The following is a 21,123-nucleotide window of genomic DNA, read 5'->3' on the forward strand; positions in this document are numbered from 1 at the left end:
AATAGTCACGTATTTTATTTTTGTTAATTGTATTTTTTTATCGCTTAACACTTCACTTATATCGTCAAATTAACTGTTCAAAACAAATAATAAATTAAAAATAAAGTTTATCCAAAAGATAACATGAGATTGAGCATCAAAATCCTTGATAATATGATAAGTCACTATATTGTCAACATTATTATTAGATTATATAATTTAAGGATTTATTACCATCCTCATTTGACCCCTAGCCCATATAAAGCACAGGAGCAATAAGGATACACTCTTTTTTAATGAATGGATAAATTATATTTGTTTTTATTGTGTCTTTGATTCTTTTTCTACCTTTGAAGATATAGTAAGGCAATCAATAATGGATTCTTATGACAACAATCAACGATCATCATTTTTTTATTACATATATAACATTGAAAATAACTATGACCCACTATAACTATATACTATTATTAGCAAGATGGAAAACTACAAATATTATATAATCGAGAGTTTAAAATCGTTAACTTTTGAAAACTTGCATTGAAAATTAGTCTGAATGAGAAACTAAGGAAATAAATAACCAAAAAAATTAGTAGTTGAATTTTTGTCCTCTTCAAAAATGTTTTAAACTTTCTTTTGAGACCTCTTAGTCTTGCCCCTTGACCTTCACTCCTCCAACTTAGGCCCAGGGTCAATCCTAATATTTATTTAATTTTTTTAAAAAAAAAGATGAACAAGACATCAAAGTTGAAAAAAGCATCTCAATTATATCGACACTCTAATCCCAAAAGATCCCACACCAAGACTCAACCCAAATTTATTGATAAAATGAATCTGAATAAAATATGGGGGTCAATTCTAATACGAGTATTATGGTTTTGTCTTTAAAAATGTCTCAATGGATTAAAGAACGGAAAATATTTATAAACCTTGATCGATTTCTAAGTAATTTTTTGTGTATTGAACCATTATTTTAAAGTTTCATGAAAAATAACGTGCATTGGTGCATGTATATTTTATTGAAAAACCCGCAAGAAACCTTCTTATTATATGATGGTTTTTAAATTTATTACAGATATTTATGTATTGAAGATTTTGATGTAATACAATCAGCAGGAGAATAAATGTAAACATGCTGTAAATAAAGTTCAAATGCTTGACATGAGAAAAATATTAAAACAATTCAAAGAATGAGAAGCTTTCCGGTGAATTTCGGGTTCTAATCTTATGATATTTTTCTGAATCAATTACTGTTGCAAGAGCCATTTGCTACATTATTAAAGTATTTTTTGTTTATAAAAGAAAGTGAAAGAAAATAGAGAATAAATAAAAATAAAAATGAGATTAGTTTTAAGTTCTTTGGAAAAAAAAATTAACAACTACTTATTCTGTAGTAAAATAATATCATAATTATATATTGTACTTGTGGCCCATTTTTCAAAAAATATGGTGGTTTAATTGGAACTTAAAATTCTTGTAGCTCATAACAAATCATCGTTCGGATTGTAAGATGTCGTGCTCAGACGTGAATATTAGTAAAGCGACCATGCGCTCCGGTGGAGCATCAAATTTTGGTGACAGGGCTGGTTCGTTCGGAGGATATTAGAGCTGCCAAGGAAAGAAAATGATTGAAAGATTAATTAAAAAATGGAAATGATGGGATCGAATATTAATTGCAAAATCCTTCTTCTTATTTTGTTTGTTTCCCTAAATTTATTTTTTTATTTTTTTATTCATTATTTAAATTTTTTTATATTTTAAAATTTATTATCTGAGTTCCTAGAATTGATTTTAACAGATGATTAATCGTTAATCATTAAATTTTAAACATTGATTAAACTAGAAAATTAATTAATATTTTTTATAAAAATATAAGATTATAAAAATATAATAAATTTAAAAAATTGAATTTTAAACTATTTTTATATAAAATTAAATTTATATTAATATTATATTTTGCATAAAATTTTCATATAAATATTTGGGTATAGTGATAAAAGAGTGTGTTTTTTCACTCTAAGAATTATAGTTTTAATTCTTATATTTTAAGAAAATGTTGGCCAATTTTCTAATCTTATTAACCTTTAAACTTTAACCTCAAGAGTTATTCGGTTAGTCAACTGTTAAAATCAACTTTAAGGATTTAGATACTAAATTTTGAAATATATAAGAAGTCAGATAATAAATTAAAAAAACAGGGAGACCGATTTAATAAAAATAATGGGATGAATTTTACAATTTAACCAATATTTTTCTATCATTAAAATCGATCTCATCTAATCCTCGTACACCCTAGATGGAATTCTAATTTTGTAGTAATATTTTTAAAGAATGTGCTATGAAATTATACACAATAAGTAATTTAAAAAATATGTTTACAAAAGTACACGCAAGTAGGTCCATCCCTTATTAGAATTGCTAGTGAAATATATATTGTAAATCCCAAATTCTCAATACATAATTTTATATGTTAACTTGTGTGTGATTTTTTGTGGTTGGTAATTGTAATGTACTAAGCACTCGGAAATTATCCAAGAAAACTACCCTCCAATTGTAGATATTGGCACTGTCTCTCATTTGGAATCCAACACCAACTCCAAATCTCCAGTCCTTATCCAAATCATCGATCTACTTATAATCCAGTCCCAATTATCCCTGTTCCGTGAATACTAAGTCGTACTTAATATTGGTATCAATCAAAATGGATAAAGATTGAACTTTTTAAGTAAATAAGATCTTGATTTAAAGTTGTCTAGATGAAAAAATCTTAAAAGGAAGATTTCGCTAAAAACGATTAATCAAAACTTAATCATTAAAAAAGTTGATAAACATTTCATGACTATAGCATAATAATTAAAAAATCAAACGATATAGCCCTATCAGTGTTTCATACATAAGTAACATAACCCAACCTCACACAAGTGTTCCAAAAAAATGACTGAGGATTCAAAGTTAACTCCGAAAAAATTATAACATTTATATTCATAATTCTAAAATTCCAATACTGATGTCTCTTTTTCAAGAATCAATTGCGGTCAGAATTTCGAAAAACTCCACGCAACATATAAAAGTCATAAACTACTTACCAAACCTTAATTTAAATATTTTAGCGATATAAAACTTTTGTATATAATAATTATTGATTAATGATTATTATATATTGTAAGGTTGATGAATTTTGTAGTAACTGGCCAGAGATCATATGTTTTTATTTGGTATTTGAGAATGATAAAAAAGACAGAACACAAGACACTGCATTAAGAGAATATATTTAGGGTGGTTTTCAATCGATTAACAATGTAAAAATGTATATGAAAATTAAACTTTTAAGTGTGTGTTTAGATTTATAGTAACAAAATTGATTTTGAATGAAATTAATTTTATAGAATTAATTTTGATAAAAATAGAAGTTACTTATACTTGTTTTAAAATTTATCATATATTTTTATATCTTAATTGATTCACTATAGTCTATCATAATTTTAAAAGTTATCTAAACACACTAAAGACAATATAGTAATATTTGAAATTAAAATAAAAGAAACAGATATATATTGATGATAAAAGGAAATAAGTTTCCATTTTAGGGGGTCATCGCTTAGGGTTTGCATTGGTGGTTGGTTGTTCCATTTAGCATGTATCATACATATGCCTTTATTCGTTTGTCATTCTCTTTTGGTGAGGAATAATGATTGATGTCTTATCTAAGAGAAGCAAGCATGCTGGGTGTGGGTAGGTGCAAACGTGGAGGATAATCCACAGGTGTAGCTCTAGAATTGTGGATCCAACTGTGTGGACAGCTTTGGAGTATGAATTGCGATAGCATCAGCTAGGCATGTGAAAAAGGACGAATAAGTAGTGTAGGGGAGTCTAAGCATCAATCGCTTTGCCAAACTTGAAGCAGCAACCATAAACTAGGGTCACGCGATATAGCCCAAGAACATTTAAGTGTAAAAATATAATCAATCTTTGTTATATTCACTGCTAGATTATATATTTTTTTTATCATATCCCAATAAATTCTGATATTTCAGGAACGATTTTGATACCTGATCTAACTAGATGTATCAAGACGATTTTAATATTTCACGGACAATTTTGATACTGAAAATGCCTGAATGTACCTCGTGGGTGCTTACGTATAAGTTGTATAACGTGACTAGATAGAGTGTTTAGGACACGATTGACATTTGAGCCACCGTTTACACAACGATTAAAGGATATACAACCGTCAGCCTTAAATGTGTGGCACAAAAAAACTAAAATGATGACAAATGATTATTCAATCATATAAATAGTTTCTCAGTTTCAAGGGTATACCACAAAGACTCAAATGATGACAAATGGGCTGGCGCTTATCTGATGACATATAATAATTTATAAAATAATATACATCAATTTTTTTAATCCATCGTCAATTATTTAATACTAAGATCGGTATCCCAATTGATTTTGAATAATTTAAAAATGGAAGTTTTTATTAAAAAAGTTATTAGATGAAAATGAAAATTATAAAAATATAGTAAAGTAAATAATAGTTTTTTAATATATGATACGGATACGGTTGGTACTAGAAGTGGCGAGGGAGAGGTGGAAGTCACGTGAGGAAGGGACAGATAGCCTTTGCGAAGGACATGAAGGGCATCCACAAGCCGACAGAATACATCCTCTCCGTACCATGAACTCAGATTTCGATTGCGACACATGTACGGATTCATCCCCTATCCACGCGTCTTCCTTTGACCAAACACGTGTGCCATGTCCTTTTCCCCTACTCCTCCCACCAGTTGCCCATACTCTTGCCACGCGGCATCTTCTTCTTCCCCGCTCTCGAGATTCGCCTGAATACTCTTTTTATTGCCCAACTCTATCCATCTTTCTATTAAAAAAAAAACTAGTTTTAATGCCTTGATATTATCCTCCACATGAAAAGGAATGGGCAGAGTCGCCAATACCATACTGCACTCATAAATATTAAATAATAATAAAACTAATCATACGCGAATATTTCATTAATATTTTTATTTCTATTTTTTTTATCACTTTATAAATCTTATTATCGCATCACGAAAAGGTAGAATAAGATGATAGATTCATAACCCTGAGTTTTTTTTATCAAACTATATGACTTGAATTATGAGTCTAAATATAGTAGGGAGTAGCTTTCCCATTTTTAATTTGTGATTTAGATTTAAGCATAGGCTCACGTACTACCCTTGGTTAGTTGGATAGCTTATCTTTATTTCAACGCAGACAAAAGATATGAACATCTACCATTAATTGGGTACTGTTTGCTTACCTACTATGCAAGGTATAAACATGTAGAACCCTAACATTTTATTAGCGAGAGGAGCTTTAATTGGCCACTGTTTGCTTACCTACTATGTAAGGTAAGGTATAAATTAAACATGCAGAACCCCCCAACATTTTATTTGCGACATGTGCAGGCTTGGGTGTATCGATTTACTATATCTAGGTAAGTTTTTTAACTTTTACAAACTTTTCAAAGCACGGAAAGAAATCGAAAATCGAATGGAACCAACTGATTTTGCTTTAGATTTTGTTTTAATCGGATTTTTTGTGTGGGTGAAGTATAACCTTATTAAATTAAGTATAACAATTTGTAGCTTACTTAAAGAAAGCTTTCCTCTTACCACTGAAACTATAATATTGAAATTTGGATTAAAAAAATATGCATTCTTATAGAATATTTTGGTAGTGATCCTTAAAGAATACATTTTTAATTAATATAAAAAATTTAAAAATGTAAATTAAAAGAAAAATATTTGAAATTATTATGTAAAATACCTAAATAATTTATATAAATGAGTAAAATTATAAGTAGCCTTGAGGAGAAAAGAGTAACATTTAAAAATAATAATTTGAGTCTTTTTTTATGGTTTATACAAGTTGACCAATTATTAATAATTAATTCTTTTCGAAACATAAACGACATGAAGGTTATAATAATAAGTTTTGTTTCTCTCTATTCAAATAATCATAAATATTACAACCCTTGACTAATAACATGTTTAAGTAACTCAACAATCTTTTTAATATAAATTACATGTATTCTTTTATTAGAAATACACACTCCTATTTAAGTTATACTGTTGTAAGCAATAAACTCAACTATCTATAAATTATGTTGAACTTATTGGTATGGGTATTAACATCAAGAAGAAAAGTGTTAAGGTTGAGATTAATTAAGGAGAAAAAAATGTATAAAATTTAAAAGCAAAATTTTTAAATTAATTAATAATCTGATAACTTATATATAGAGAGATTATAAATTACATTTGTGAAATTGAGTATCGCAAAGAGAAAACATGGTCCTTTATTTTTAGAAAAAATCAATCTAATAATTTATCTTTTAAATTTATATTAAATTGATCTTTCCGTCAGTTTAAAGATACGTTGTTAATAATTTTCAGATAATGTGGATAAAAAATTTCCATAAAACAATACTTATTGGCATGAATTTTTTTTTGAAAGCGTAATTGACATGATTATAGTTTTAACCATTACTAACTGTCACTATAATATAAAAAAATATAAAAATTTAAAATCATTTTGGGAAGAACTACTTCATTTTCATACTCAATTCCTCAAACCGTGGGTTCAATTCCTTTTATCTGTTCGAAAAAAAATACACTTGAACAAACTAACAGTTGCCTATACAAAAAACATCCAAAATATATAAATTAAAAACATTATTATTTTAAATGATGAAAGAAGAACAAAGTATAATAAGAGACATTCTTTTATTAAAGACTTAAAAAACAATACGAACAATTTAAAAGAGTTAAAACTTTTAAATTGATAATTAAATTATTAAAATAAAATACACGAATCAACATTTAATTTGATGTAATAATTTAAAATTAAATTCACGAATTTTATATTTATTTGTTTGGATATTTTTAGAATTAATAACTAGATAATTTGGGATTCATAAAATTTAAGTAATAGCATGTACGTAAATAAAATAAAAATTAGTGCAGTTCACCCCTAAATAAAATATTTCGTGTAAAAACCATGATTTATGTACATAATTTTTCAAAAATAAAATTGCATATCTTACCCAGTGTCATCATGAAAACCGCATCAATCATTGAGACATTGGATTAGCGGATTAGAGGTCAAATTGGTAGACTACTTATTGATTAGGTTGACTATATATATATATATATATAACAAAATTTAAATATCATGATCAAACTATAAATATTGTATATTTTTTTAGGTATTATCATTAAATAACTAATAAAACTATTATTTTCAGAACTAAATATAAAAAGTGATCGGGTGACTATAAATAAATCTAGTGAAAATATATAAAACATGTAAATATTACATGATATAATAATAATAATTATATGATAACAATTATTATATATTATTATTAAGATAAAAATAATAATATTATAGAAGTATATTATATGTGATTTAATAATTAACTATTAATAATTTACACGTCATAGAATTGGGAAAAAAAATTCAACTGAATCAAACTAGATTAATTTAGTCTGAGTTATATGTGCCATTAAATCTGACTACATCAAACTAGATCAATTGTATTTTTTGATCTTATACTTTAACTAGACCATCTTTAACACTAGTTTCAAATTAAATCGATTGTTCAGATCTTTAATGACTATGCTCTCGTCCCGTCTCCATGTGTCTTTATTCATTCTCATCGTATGATTAAATTAATTAAATAGAATTAATTTAAATAAAATTAATGATAAATTCTTAAATAATTAAAATATTCGTAAAAATGAATTTAAACTGTGGATTATATAAAACACATTTTTTTATTAAACATATGAAAATGAAGCTTACGGCTTTTAAAATATAATTGATCACCTTGATGGGTGACCTTGGGAGGATATTACAGTGCACTAACGAAAGTAAGTTGCTACTTGTGGGGCTGTCAACATTCGCCGGATTTGGAAGATCTACTTACCTGTGCACCTAAAAGTGATTGAACCAAACGAAAGTAGTCAAATTAAATTAGATATGTTTATTTTACTTTTTAGTTTAATTTTCATGTATTGTTTGTATAAAAGAATCTGCTATATCGTTTAATTTAAAATAATTATTTATATAAATTTTAAAATATTATTATAAAACTCAATAAATTTATCATGATAATTTACAATTATATAATAATGTTAAAAAAACTATTAATACATATTACATACACTATTTATTTTTTACTACTTTTTAGAAAAAGAGATAATATCTTCTAGATATAAATAGAAGTATATTTGATAGTGCAAGTGGTGACTTAAGTATTTATTCAAATTTTAAAATTATTAACATACACACACAAAATAGGATAATAACTAATAATTTAATTTTAAAAAAAACATATCTAAATATATGTATTTTTGCCCGATTCTTTTAAAAATTATGTTGATACGTCTTAGCAAATTCTATTATTTGATAAATTATTATAATTTTTTATGCATGATAAATTATTATATAAAAATATATATAGTAAACTTGATTGTAAATTTAATAAAATAAGTAAAAGAATTATATCGAACTATAAATTGTTTTTTATAAATCCATAAAAATCTATAAAACGATAAATAGACGAGTCGGCAAAGGTTTGTGGTGCGTGGTCTGTGTTCGTCTAAAGTGGTAGACGCACGGACGCTATAATTTCGTTTCAATGTTTCGTCTAGGAAAGAACTTCATATTAGCCACAGAAAATATGATATACATAGCAAGTTTTAATGAACATGTAATTAGTAACTATAGCTTTTATTTTATTGATGTTTTACGATAATTTTTTAACTTGGTAAATGCATATTTGAGTGGAATTATTTTTGACAAAATAATTATTTTTTTCAAAATTTCTCTTAAGAATTAAAAATAATTCTTTTCAAAATAATTAATATAAATACATACTTAATATGCTATGAAAATGTTACAGATAGAAATATTATGTGTTGTTAATAAATAATAATTCGATGCAAAAAAAATGTTATTTTTTCATTTTTCTTCTTCTTTCTTTCAAATTTGAATACTAACAATTGAGAGGAGGATTTTAATTTTTATACTCAAAAAGTTTCGGAAGTTTTCTTCTTCTCTTAAAATTGTCCTAAGATATCTATCATTTTCATCGTCAATGTACCAAAAAAAGAAATCATCTAGTGTAATTTTGTTCTTTGTTCTATGTGCGTATGCTCAAATATAATATTAACAAAAAGCTATAGCAAACAGAAGAGTGTGAAGTTCTTTAAAAAAAAAAAAGAGTGTGAAGTATTTGAATAAAAAATTAATGGTTATGTACTGTTACTATAAAATATTTTAAAATGTTAGTCAATAAAAAAAATATAATTAATATAGCATTTAAGGTAGTTATTGTGTAGTGTTTTGTCTTAAATTGAGTAATTGAAAAGTCTAAAATCAGAATAACACTTGATATGAGTCACCCTTTTATTTATGTTGGTGCATTTTTTAATCTAATATTTTAACACATTAGTATTAATTATAGTTGAAAAGAGAAAATATATATTAATTAAGAAGATTATGTAAAAAAAATTAACGTCAGAGATATTGCTTTACTTCTTAATTAATGTATGTATTATGACCTTAAATCATATTTAAAGAGAAACAGAAGGAGAAAGAAAAATAAGAAGAGAAGGAAAAAGTAAGAATCAATGAATGTGAAATCTTGGAAGGGTATTAGTCCATAAATCAAAATGTAGAAATGTTAACAAAGAAATTAGTGGGTTAGTTTGGCGTGGGCCTGAAGGTTGAACTGAGAAAGTGAAAGTCATTAGACAATATATCCATCATCCATTCTTATCCAGTTATGTCCTGTTAACAAAGCACGCCACCAAGTACCTATCATTGCACTATAGTCCTTAGATTGTATGCAAGAGGCTGAGGAGTATAAAAATAATCGGGATTAGTTATGAGTTTGATTCAATTTATTTTAAAGAAACAATTATTTTTTATTTGTCGAGAAATTAAAAACATATATAATTTTAAAATTAAACTGTATCAAACATGCGACAGCTGTGTTGGTTTAGTTGAAGTTAATCAAAAGTTCTTTTCTATTTTTTTTTTCTGAAAAATTGAAGATTAACTTCAATGGTTCAATTACTATATAGATGGATCAAGAGAGGGAGGGGAAGAAAAATGAAAAGCGAGTCCAGTGATTTTTAAACAATGGCATACGTTCACCCATTATTGGGGTGAATTTCGGTGAGAAGTAAAGAGACGAGAAGGAAAAAAAAAATAGATAAAGTGGTGAATGTAATAAATAACTGATAATGTAATGAGGAAATAAGAGATTGATGAAAAAACATATAATGAAAATTAGATGAAAGAGAAAAGTAAGTGTATGTTATGTATTTTCATTTTTAAATGTGTATGTTATCTTGTTGTGACAATATTTTCAAAATGGTGTCGTTTTCCTCGTAAGGTAATGGAAATGGGCTGGACCACGACAGCCGGGTGGCCCATAATTGCTAAGTTCTCTAGATAATAGGGCTTGCCTTATTTGGATGAGCTTATTACCTTCGAAGCCCGCGTTTATAGATTTGTACTTTATAATTATCCTAGGTAGGGGCCCATATGTGATTAATTTCGCCTTGGTGTTCAAATTTAATACATTTGACCGAAGATTTTTTGTTACTGGAAGGAAAGAAAAAGAGGAAAAGAGGGGCTACAAAGGGCTCTATTTCTATCATATTCTCAAATAATGAATAATAAAATGAAACATAAGTTATAAGTTTTGCGGTTAAATCGATGAAACTTATAACTTAACGCGTTAGCTTTAGATAAAAAGAGCTATATTGAAACATTGTTAAAAATTAAAGGATTTAATTGAACTTTTCAAAAATAAAAAAACTCAATTAAGCATTTTGAAATAATAAAGGTACGAAATTAGTAATTAAGCTCCACATTTTATTGGTTGTAAGTGAACTGGCTGATGACTCAAATGAAGTTATTTAGCACGTGGGTGTAATAATAAGTTAAGATTTTGCTAACTGATTTAATAACTTGTGGACATATTTGTCCCAACCGACAAGTATCTTTTTTTACAATGCTGTTTGAGGCTTGCAAAACAAAAAGCAGAAAAACTTTTGAAAAAGAAGAGAGAGTAAACCAGGTTACAGTTTTGTTTTGTTGTGGGAGTTGCTATTGCCACCCAGCTTTTTCTATTCTCATCACCCTCATATTTTGAAAAACATACCAAATGACATTCTTGCCCTCTCTTATTTTCCTACCCCCTTCCCCTCACTCCTTACCCTCTCCCCCCCACTTTCCCCTCTCTTGTCTCTTGCTATACATTTTTATTTTTATTTTTTAATTTAGTTATGATTAAATGAAGATATAATTCATATGATACTGATTACTACTAAAAAAGGTACTAGTAAATCATATCTTAATTAAATTAATTTTTATTTAAATAATGTGGATAATTTGTATCACCATTAATTTGACTAGATTAAAAAAGTACCTCCATCAACAATTAATCACAAATTTTTTATTTGCATTATGTAAGAGAGGTACAAAAAAGTAGATAACAGAATGTGAAACAGTATTTTGTTGTGTAAAAGGAGTGTGAAATAATATACAACAACAAAAATACATTTTTATTGCATATTTGATACAATGGAAATACATATATGTGGTATTTTTTTTGGTATCCCACCCTTACACAACAAAAATACATTCCATTATATATGTATATAATGAAAACATAGTTTGGTCAATTGAGAATTGTTTTTTTCTAAAACACGTTGGGGTGTGATAGCAAAATTTGGGATGTGAATCTAATCTTATACCCAGTCCCCACACTGCACAGCATCGGCTACTAGCACAATTTTAAAATCAAATCTGTGAATAACGTGACAAATAAATAGAATTGTTATTCCTGGCGCTCAGTGGTTGTTGGGTACAGCTAGTCAGCTACTACTCTTTGTCTGTATGTTGAATTGAATGCAAGGAAATCACGCGTGATACACACCACAGATATCAATCATATCATAATATACTGCTACTGAAACGATTTCTTAATTAAATGAAGATAATTCCTATATGTCCTTTTTAATTCTTCATTTGTTAACATTTACTTTTATAATAATCTGAATTAGGAAGAAAAGTAAGATAATTTTGCTCACTTTTATACTTTAAGATGTGATCTTATTAGTATTTAATATTTGTATGATTGAAACAATCAACATGAGTATTAAAATGCTGCAAAAGAAAGAAAGATATTTAGAGTAGAATGTAAGGTGCCGAAATTAAATTGAAAGTCAGCAGATTAGTCGATTGTGAGTAGATGCCTCGTCAGAAGGAGAAAGGTTCAGCTCGAGTCTTGTACTAAACCTCAAGATATGATCCCCACGTAACTCTGACTCATGCTTATCTTCTTCTTCATAAATTTTATGTTGCCCCTCCTCAAGAAACAATCTATTTCGTTTACGACCCCTGTACTTTGTCTCTCACACACACCTACATTTTTTTATTTTTTTTATAATTTTACCCATTCTCTTTTTAAATAATAACTATTATAACTTGTTTTTTTTTTAAATACATCACATACTTTAACCAAACATAAAATGAAGATAACATAATTTAATTAAAAAATCATGAACGTATATTGCTTTAGTATTTGACAAAAAAATAAGAGTATATTTTTACTGTGTTTGGAAGTTTCTTACAACTTCGGTTTGATATTTTATGCTCAGAAGAAGATTTTTTTTTTTTTTTTTTTCTGTTGAGGACTCCGAGCTTCCAAATTCTCTGGGAAGGACATTTCATGGGACTATATATACCCTCTTGTCAAACTAGGCTGCCACCACACTCATTTCTTTTTCTCTATCTTTTGTTCTGCTCAGCTCGATCTACCTACCTTGGTTCTTCTCTGTTCTGTTATTTCAGTGCAGCAGCAGAAAATGACCATCCTCATTGAGCAACCTGCCCTTGGTATGATTTTTGTTTTGTTTTTATTTTGGTTCCCTATTGTTACACCATCATAAGTACTAAGGTCACATTGCATGTCTTTAGAGTTACAAGTTGAAGGCAACAATGTGCATGCTGAAGAAACCAATGAGCTTGTATTGGAAGGTGGATTTCCATTGCCAAAGGATGGATATATGGCCCCAGAAATCAATTCATTTGGCCACTCCTTCAGGTTTTAATCCCATTTCATATTTTCTGTTCTAAGTTTTTTTCCAATTTCAAGTCATCTTTAATTATAATTTTAGTATGTATTAGGAATTAAAGTTTAAAGTTTCTTTATAACGAAACCGACACTGGACAATGGAAATATTTGGCAGAGAATATGATGCTGAAAGTGAGAGGCAAAAAGGTGTGGAGGAATTTTATAGGTTGCAACACATCAACCAGACATATGACTTTGTAAGCAAAAGCCATGTTTCATTTTCACCAATTATGTGTCTACTTGGCGATTTCAAACGAAGGAAATGCAATGCTGATGGAAATCCAATTTGCTAACTGCTAAATAATGTAGGTGAAGAGAATGCGGGAGGAATATGGGAAATTGGACAAAGCTGAAATGGGCATTTGGGAATGTTGTGAGCTGCTGAATGAATTGGTAGATGAGAGCGATCCTGATTTGGACGAACCTCAAATTCAACATTTGTTACAGTCTGCTGAGACCATCAGAAAAGACTATCCTAATGAAGATTGGCTGCATTTGACCGCACTCATCCATGGTACATACCCTTCGAATCTGTTTACAAGAGAAGTGCAACCAATAATACACTCTTACTAATACACATTTTATCGTTAATTAAAATTTATTGAAAATGTGTTAAATTTATTCAATAATAAAAATGTGTTCAAAAGAGTGCACTTAAAAGTATATTATCTTTTTAGAATGCTCTTTTCGTATACGATAGATCATAGAGTGTTTGTCTAAAAGGTCAATTTATAATTTAGAAGGGATAGTTATCCTTTTCCTTATTTGACCTGATATGATGACTTGAATGTTTGGATCCCATTCTATATATATAAAAATATAGCGCCAGTTGTATATTCAAAGAGAGGTCATTTTCAACTAACAGAGACTAAATTAATATTGTTGACACCTTTTTCAGATCTTGGAAAGATTCTTGCGCTTCCTAGCTTTGGTGAGCTTCCTCAGTGGGCTGTTGTTGGTGAGAGCGGTTCCTTAATCCTTATTTGTATTAGCTTTAGTTTTTCCTTACTTCTAAATTGCTTTAAATTTGAATCCAACATTTTAATTGAATGGCCAATGGGATATTTGCAGGAGATACATTTCCTCTGGGCTGTGCCTTTGATGAGTCAAATGTTCATCATAAGGTAATTAATTTCTTCTATGAAGCCCGTTAATGACACTACTTTTTAATCTTAAATTTTAAACTGAACTAATTTCTCTGCTGCTGCAGTATTTCAAGGACAACCCGGATTACAAATGCCCTGCTTATAGCACTAAAAATGGGATCTACACAGAAGGGTGTGGATTAGACAACATAGTGATGTCATGGGGACATGATGATTACATGTATATGGTGAGTCTGCATGTAGTTTTTGATTGAAAGTCTATATATAGCTCATCACGTAGATGTTTTAAATTTTATACATATAGCGCCTAATATGTAAGATCTAATACATGGGGCATTGGAAACTGCAGGTTGCCAAGGCAAATGGCACCACTTTGCCATCTGCAGGATTGTTCATTATCAGATATCATTCTTTCTATCGTAATCATTTTAATCGTTTTTTGTTTATTTTTAAACTTTGCTATGTAGTAGGTTCTCTGTGTCCACTGTCCAGCAAATATAATGACTGTAACATATAATTTTGCAGCATTACACAAGGAAGGTGCATATACTCACTTCATGAATGAAGAAGACGTTGAGAATTTGAAGTGGCTCAAAATTTTTAAGTATGCTTCTGTTTTTACTTCTGTAGATTTGTTTATATGTGCACATCTTAATTTTACAGCTTGTCACATAATTAACCAAGAATATGAAATAATTTTGTACAGCAAATATGATCTCTACAGCAAGAGCAAAGTTCTAGTTGATGTGGAGAAAGTTAAGCCATACTATGTGTCACTCATTGAGAAGGTGAGAGTCAAATTCAGACAATCTCCATGATTTGGGCAATTTTATTTTATTTAGTAGTTGTTCTTTTATGTGGGGTTCTTATTTTCTTTTTGGCCACGTACTTTCTTTGCAGTATTTCCCTGCCAAGGTTAGATGGTGAACCATTTGAATTCAAGCCAAGGTTTTGAGGAGATTGATAGATAATTATTCTGGCGAGCGAGCAATGTATCAAATAATTTTAGTTCTTTTTTTCTTTTATACAAGGATTCAGACTGCACCTTATTATATTGAATTCACCCGCAAAATTGCAATCTTCAAATAGTAAAATTTCATATCCAGTCAAGAAATAAATAAATGATTTCATATTGCGATGTCCGAATGATCCTCTCGATCTGCACGATTATTTCTTCGTTATTGACCGATAAATTACATATCGTCATATCGAGATTCACTCAAATAAATGCAACCTTCCAATATGTAATGAACAGTGCTGCAAAATTGCTAAAGGAAAAAGAAAACTAAGAATAGTGCTGTAATAACTATAGGTAACTGTGATAGTTATAAATACAGAGGGACGCTTGTTGTCGCACTTATCTTAGATTCCAAGTGGGTATCAATTATCAAATGCATTAGGATTTCAAAGCGGAATTGGGTTGACTGGTTGAAGAAAACAATCACCATCCATGGCAGAAAGCTGGGCTTTGTTTCAAGCAATTCAGTGGGTAACACATTGGCTATGACAAGGTCATTTTTTTAGAGTGATTGCAAGATGGTTGCTGACTATATCAATCATGTAACTACTGGTATCTATAGCCTTCATATATATAATATATGTTGTATTCTAGCAAAATGTAGAGGAAGCCTTTTACACTTTTTAAACTCCATAAGTTTTATTAGGAAACAAGTTAATCATGTTGTCCATTGTAAGGATTTCACGATTTTATGCTCGTAACTAAGTCTTTGATTATGCTCCCAATTGTATTTGATAATTGATTTCGAATGAAATTTCATAATCGCATTTTTCATTAAAAAAATCCATTAAAGTATTGTTTCCTATTTTATTATTATATTTATTATTTGATTAAAAGTTTCATTTGACAAGATTCTTATTAAAATTGGAGAATTGTTATATTATGATAAAGAAAAATAAAATTTATTATAAAATTCTTGTGAAGAGAACTTTAGAAATTCAAATACATTAATATATATATGGCGTTGTACATAGCTCATAATATCTGGACGAACAAATTTTGGTTGAAGTAGAATGAGGCAAGGAATGCGTAAGCAAACCAAACTGGAGTGAAATAATACTATAATTTTTTTTTTCATACACACTGTTAAAAAATTAAATCACTGCGAACATATTACGTACTACTTCATTGTGGTACACAATGGGTACATGAAGTGCGTAACCTCTTCAATTATTTCTTGCAAGACTATCAAATTTATTCTTTATATATCAAGGCAAAAGACCAACAAAGATCCTATATTGTTTCACGTCTTAACAAACTAAGGATTAGGCAGCGAAATTTCTTATTCTATCATATAAGGAATAGAGGAGAATTTGTTAGAGATCCAACATTGATTTATTAATATATAAATAGAGGAGAATTTTTACCTTAAAAATCAAAATTATAATATGATATGAAATTATTCTATTGATTAATAAAACGTTTAAATATAAGTGATTAATGTATTGAATTTAAGGTTGAATCGTTAAGATAATATCTTAGTTTGATTTTTGAGACAAATAATTCTCGATCAAATTTTATTTACCTCCCGATCAAATTCTAAATTAATTATAATTCATTTCTCCTCATGGATTGAACGATTAAGAAAACAAATTCCCATTGATTGTTGTTGGGGACACAAATGTTTGTTCCTCATGCTCTACGGGAAAAAAAGTAAGAGTGACTCCTTAGGAGTTATTTTTCAAATTTTTTTCTTAATGTTTTATCTCTTTCTACGTCTTTTACATCTTTATTTCTAACTTAAATTTCACTAATTTTTAACTAGAAATTAAATTTATTATTATTATTATATCATTATTTTGTTTCACCGAAATTAATTATTTGAATATTGCATTTTGACAATCTCCTCAGGAACCTAGGCTTAGGCTTAACCTCAAATGGTTCACCATTTAAGCTTGGCAGGGAAATACGGCGATGCAAGTGGCCAAAAAGAAAATATGAACCAAATGTCGCAGTCATTTCTTTCCCAATTAAAAGGTCAATTTTAAACTTACAAGGCATAATTATCCTGATCCATATTATTTATTATTTAAAATTTAAAAGAGAGACATTTTCAACCATCGAGTGATTAACATGCATAATGTTGTTGGCTAGTTTCAGATCTTGGAAAGATCATTCTCCTTCCTAAATTTGGTGAGCTTCCTCAATGATCTGTTGTTGGTAAGAATCCTTCTTTAATCCTTAATCTGTATAACTACCTTTATTTTTTTTTTTCCTACTTAATTCCAATTTGTTTTCAATTTGAATCCAACATTCTAATTGAATGGTTAATGGGATATTTGCAGGAGATACATTTCCGGTAGGCTGCGCCTTTGATAAGGCAAATATTCATGACAAGGTAATTAATTATGTTTCTTCTAAGAAACCTATATATGACGTTTCATTTTTATTCTTAAATTATCAATGGACCTAATTTCATTCTTGTTTCAGTAATTCAAGGACAACCCGGATTCCGAATACCCTGCTAACAACACTAAAAAGGGGATCTACGCCGAAGGATGTGGACTAGAGAACGTAACGATGTCTTGGGAACATGATGAATACATGTATATGGTGAGCCTATATATACAAAGTTCATCACTCGGATGTTTTTAGCATTTATCTTTAATGTAAGATCTAATACATGGTGCATTGGAATCTGCAGGTTGCTAAGGAAAATAGCACCACTCTTCCATCTACTGGATTGTTCATTATCAGATTTCACTCTATCGTAAGCATTTTCCTCTTAATTATGTTTTGGATCTTGTATGTAAAATTGTGCTATGAACTTGCCTCTGTGTGTCCACAATCCAGCAAATAGAATCACTACAAGTCTACAACATATAATTTTGCAGCTTTACATATGGAAGGTGCATATACTCACTTCATGAATAATGAGGAAGACGTTGAGAACTTGAAATGGCTCAATTTATTTAAGTGTGTTTCTGTTTTGACTTCTGTAGATTTGTGTATTTGTGCACATCTTATCTTCACAGCTTTTCACATAATTAACTTATAATATGAAATAATTTTGTACATCAAGAGTTTTATTTTATTTTATTTTCTATGTGGGGTTCTTATTTTCTTTTTGGCCACCTGAATTGCAGTATTTCCCTGGAAAGGTTAGATGGTGAACCATTTGAGGTCAAGGCCAAGGCTTTGAGGAGATTGGCTTTTAGTAATATTCTGGGCAGCGAGCAATTTACTAAATGCACTTATGTATTCACTTGCAAGATGCAATCTTCAATAGTAATAAATTTCATATCCAGTCAAATGATTATTTCTTATGATTCGCATTTTTTTTTATTACGATGCCCAAATGATCCATTCTGGTTATGCACGATACTTTCTTCGTTATTAATTTACCGATAAATTAAATCGGAATTTACTCAAATAAATACAACCATCCAAGATAGTAAATAGCTATGACTATGATAAAATTATATAACAGAGGGATATTTTTGGTTTGACTTGCACAGCGTTGACCGTTCACGATGTGCATGCACGCACCTAGAGGCTTTGATAACAAAAAGGAATTTGTAAATTTGTGTATTGTGGTAGAAAAATATATCACAGAAGCAATTTCATGTGGTCTAATTGAAATAATTCGGTGAGCTATTTTTTTCCTTTGTTTTTTAGCCTGTCAACTTGTTACAGTTAATCTCATTGGCGTAGTACATTAACCAAATCGATTGTTATACAAGAAAAAAAATTGCTCACTAAAAACGTTTTATTGATACACATTTTTTATTGCAATATTATATAAGCATAGGAAACAATATTTTTTCCCTGTAACTTGGAGCTGGGCTTCTATTTAACATCGTATGCTTGACATGTAAGAGAAAAAATTGTAAGAAACAAATTAATTTTTATCTATTATAAGGGTTTTTTGGTGTACATCTATAGCAGGGCTTTAAAGATCATGTTACAAAATTTTCTTGTTAAAATGTGATATAAAATATTTTTTATAAATTAATTAATAATTATAATTTTTTATTATTTTCTTATATATAGTTATTAATGCTCTTACATTTTACCTTCATAACTTATATATATTTATAAAGACTTTTGGGAAAAATGTATTTTTTGTTTCAAATGCTTTTAAATAGACAAATTTACCCGTTTGAAAATACAGGATTAGAAAAATGCTAATTGACACTCTCTCTAAAACCAAGTTTAAGTAAAAAGTATAGAAACGTTAAACATATTTTCCTATTATATTTTTTCTCATTGCAAATGTGTTTTATGTCATGTCTCATTATTTATTTTTCATCATAACGTATTTATCTTTGTAATTTAATTTTATTGTACAATGTGGAGTGATATATTAATATGTAAATCATTGTAATAAATGTAGTTACTTTTTAAACCACGAGCTTTTAACCAGAACTTATTTTTAAAAAGGTACAGTGCAGCGTAATAAGCACGAGAAAAAAATGATACAACAAACTATAATTATAGGAAAAAAAATCTTGAATATGTCGCTTATTTTGGTCTTACAACTGAAATGCCTACTACAACAAATGATATGTATGATATATAAAAATAAATAACAAACACATGAAAATAATTTTCGCAGCAGCAGCAGAGTGGCAGTGAATGTGTGACACAACAAACTACAATTACAGAAAGAAAAAAAACTGACTAAATTGGTGAGATAAGAATTAAGACTGTTAGACACGGAATCCCATTTGGAATTTGTGATAGAAGAAAAAATTTCGCTGCCTAATCCTTAATTAGTTTGTGAATAAGACGTGAAACTATATAAGAAAGAAATATAATAGAGTTGTGGGATAGAAAATTGAAGAGTTACGCCTCATGTCATGTACTCATTGTGAATTGTGATGCACGAAAAACTAGTACTATTTCATTTTATTAGAGAGAATAAATTTTAGTAACTCTTTAAATGCGTAATGGAATGAGAAGAATCCCAGGAAAACACAAAGTCGCGACGGAGAGTGATTGATCTTATATCTACTAACACAACAACCTCAATGAAGGAAGAAACAAAATCAAATATATGATTGATCTTATATGGTTTAATTTTCGATAATGTTATGACTTTTTTAAGGGACAAAGTTTATTATCATAATTTATATACTACCAAGTATTAGTTTCTAGCTTTTACTCGGGAGATAATGTTTTATATATAAAAAATTAATTTTCAATTTTTACACACACCCAAAAAGTATTCTCAAAATCTCAATTCTGGAGGTATAATTAGTTGCAACTTTTGAACATTTTTTTCTTAAATATGGTACAACTAAATAAAGTATAATAAGAGGATATTCGTTTTCATTTGTGAATATATGATACAAACATATTAAAAATATTTCTCTATTAACATACTCTTCAAGATAATCCAAGAGGTGTAACACAAGCTATTAGTAATTTGAACCCTTTAAGCATATGTTAGAAGTTCAATTCTTGGGAATGAAATAACATTTGTGGAGAGAAAAATTGTCTCTTAACTCATGACTTTCAACGGTGAAATATTTTGTTTTTAAAAAAAAATACTCTTAATAATACATTGTTTATTATTAAGTAAAAATAATAGTAATAAATATGATTCATTAAAATAAATAGTAAAATTAACACAATTTTATAATATTTGATAAATTTACCCCATTGATAAAAATATATATTAAAAAAATGTTATTACCATTCATTTTATATAAAAGAGTGATAATATATAATCACTTCTATATACCAATATCTCGTTAATACATATTATTTTTCTGTATTTTTATGGCATCATATATCATTTATCATATTCATATGTTTTTTGGTAATACAAAAATTTAGCAAGTCAACCATTGAAAGAAGAACAGAGAAAGTGATGG

At 28.5% G+C, this 21,123-nt stretch overlaps 1 protein-coding gene and 1 long non-coding RNA gene across 2 annotated transcripts; both read left to right on the top strand.

The window, feature by feature from the left end:
• Positions 1-12,740: 12,740 nt before the first annotated feature.
• Positions 12,741-15,429, top strand: LOC114413528 (inositol oxygenase 4-like). The gene is made up of 11 exons (XM_028377988.1): positions 12,741-12,939; positions 13,021-13,147; positions 13,293-13,374; positions 13,487-13,691; positions 14,076-14,135; positions 14,249-14,301; positions 14,388-14,510; positions 14,633-14,702; positions 14,809-14,887; positions 14,990-15,071; positions 15,184-15,429. Exons 1-11 carry the CDS (start codon positions 12,909-12,911, stop codon positions 15,208-15,210), a joined length of 939 nt encoding a protein of 312 aa, XP_028233789.1. The 5' UTR covers positions 12,741-12,908; the 3' UTR covers positions 15,211-15,429.
• A 1,927-nt stretch (positions 15,430-17,356) lies between these two features.
• LOC114413529 lies at positions 17,357-18,602 on the top strand. Its single transcript, XR_003666926.1, has 5 exons — positions 17,357-17,461; positions 17,587-17,639; positions 17,732-17,854; positions 17,946-18,011; positions 18,388-18,602. It is a non-coding gene; the product is annotated as an uncharacterized LOC114413529 (long non-coding RNA).
• Positions 18,603-21,123: the final 2,521 nt, after the last annotated feature.

The sequence above is a fragment of the Glycine soja genome, chromosome 5 (assembly GCF_004193775.1).
Source record: "Glycine soja cultivar W05 chromosome 5, ASM419377v2, whole genome shotgun sequence".
NCBI lineage: Eukaryota > Viridiplantae > Streptophyta > Magnoliopsida > Fabales > Fabaceae > Glycine > Glycine soja.

Coding starts and splice junctions, on each gene's coding strand:
- LOC114413528 (XM_028377988.1), top strand. CDS start 12,909: ATGACCATCCTCATTGAGCAACCTGCCCTTG. Junction 14,302..14,387: donor AGTCAAATGTTCATCATAAG/GTAATTAATTTC, acceptor CTGCTGCTGCAG/TATTTCAAGGACAACCCGGA. Junction 14,511..14,632: donor ATGATGATTACATGTATATG/GTGAGTCTGCAT, acceptor TGGAAACTGCAG/GTTGCCAAGGCAAATGGCAC.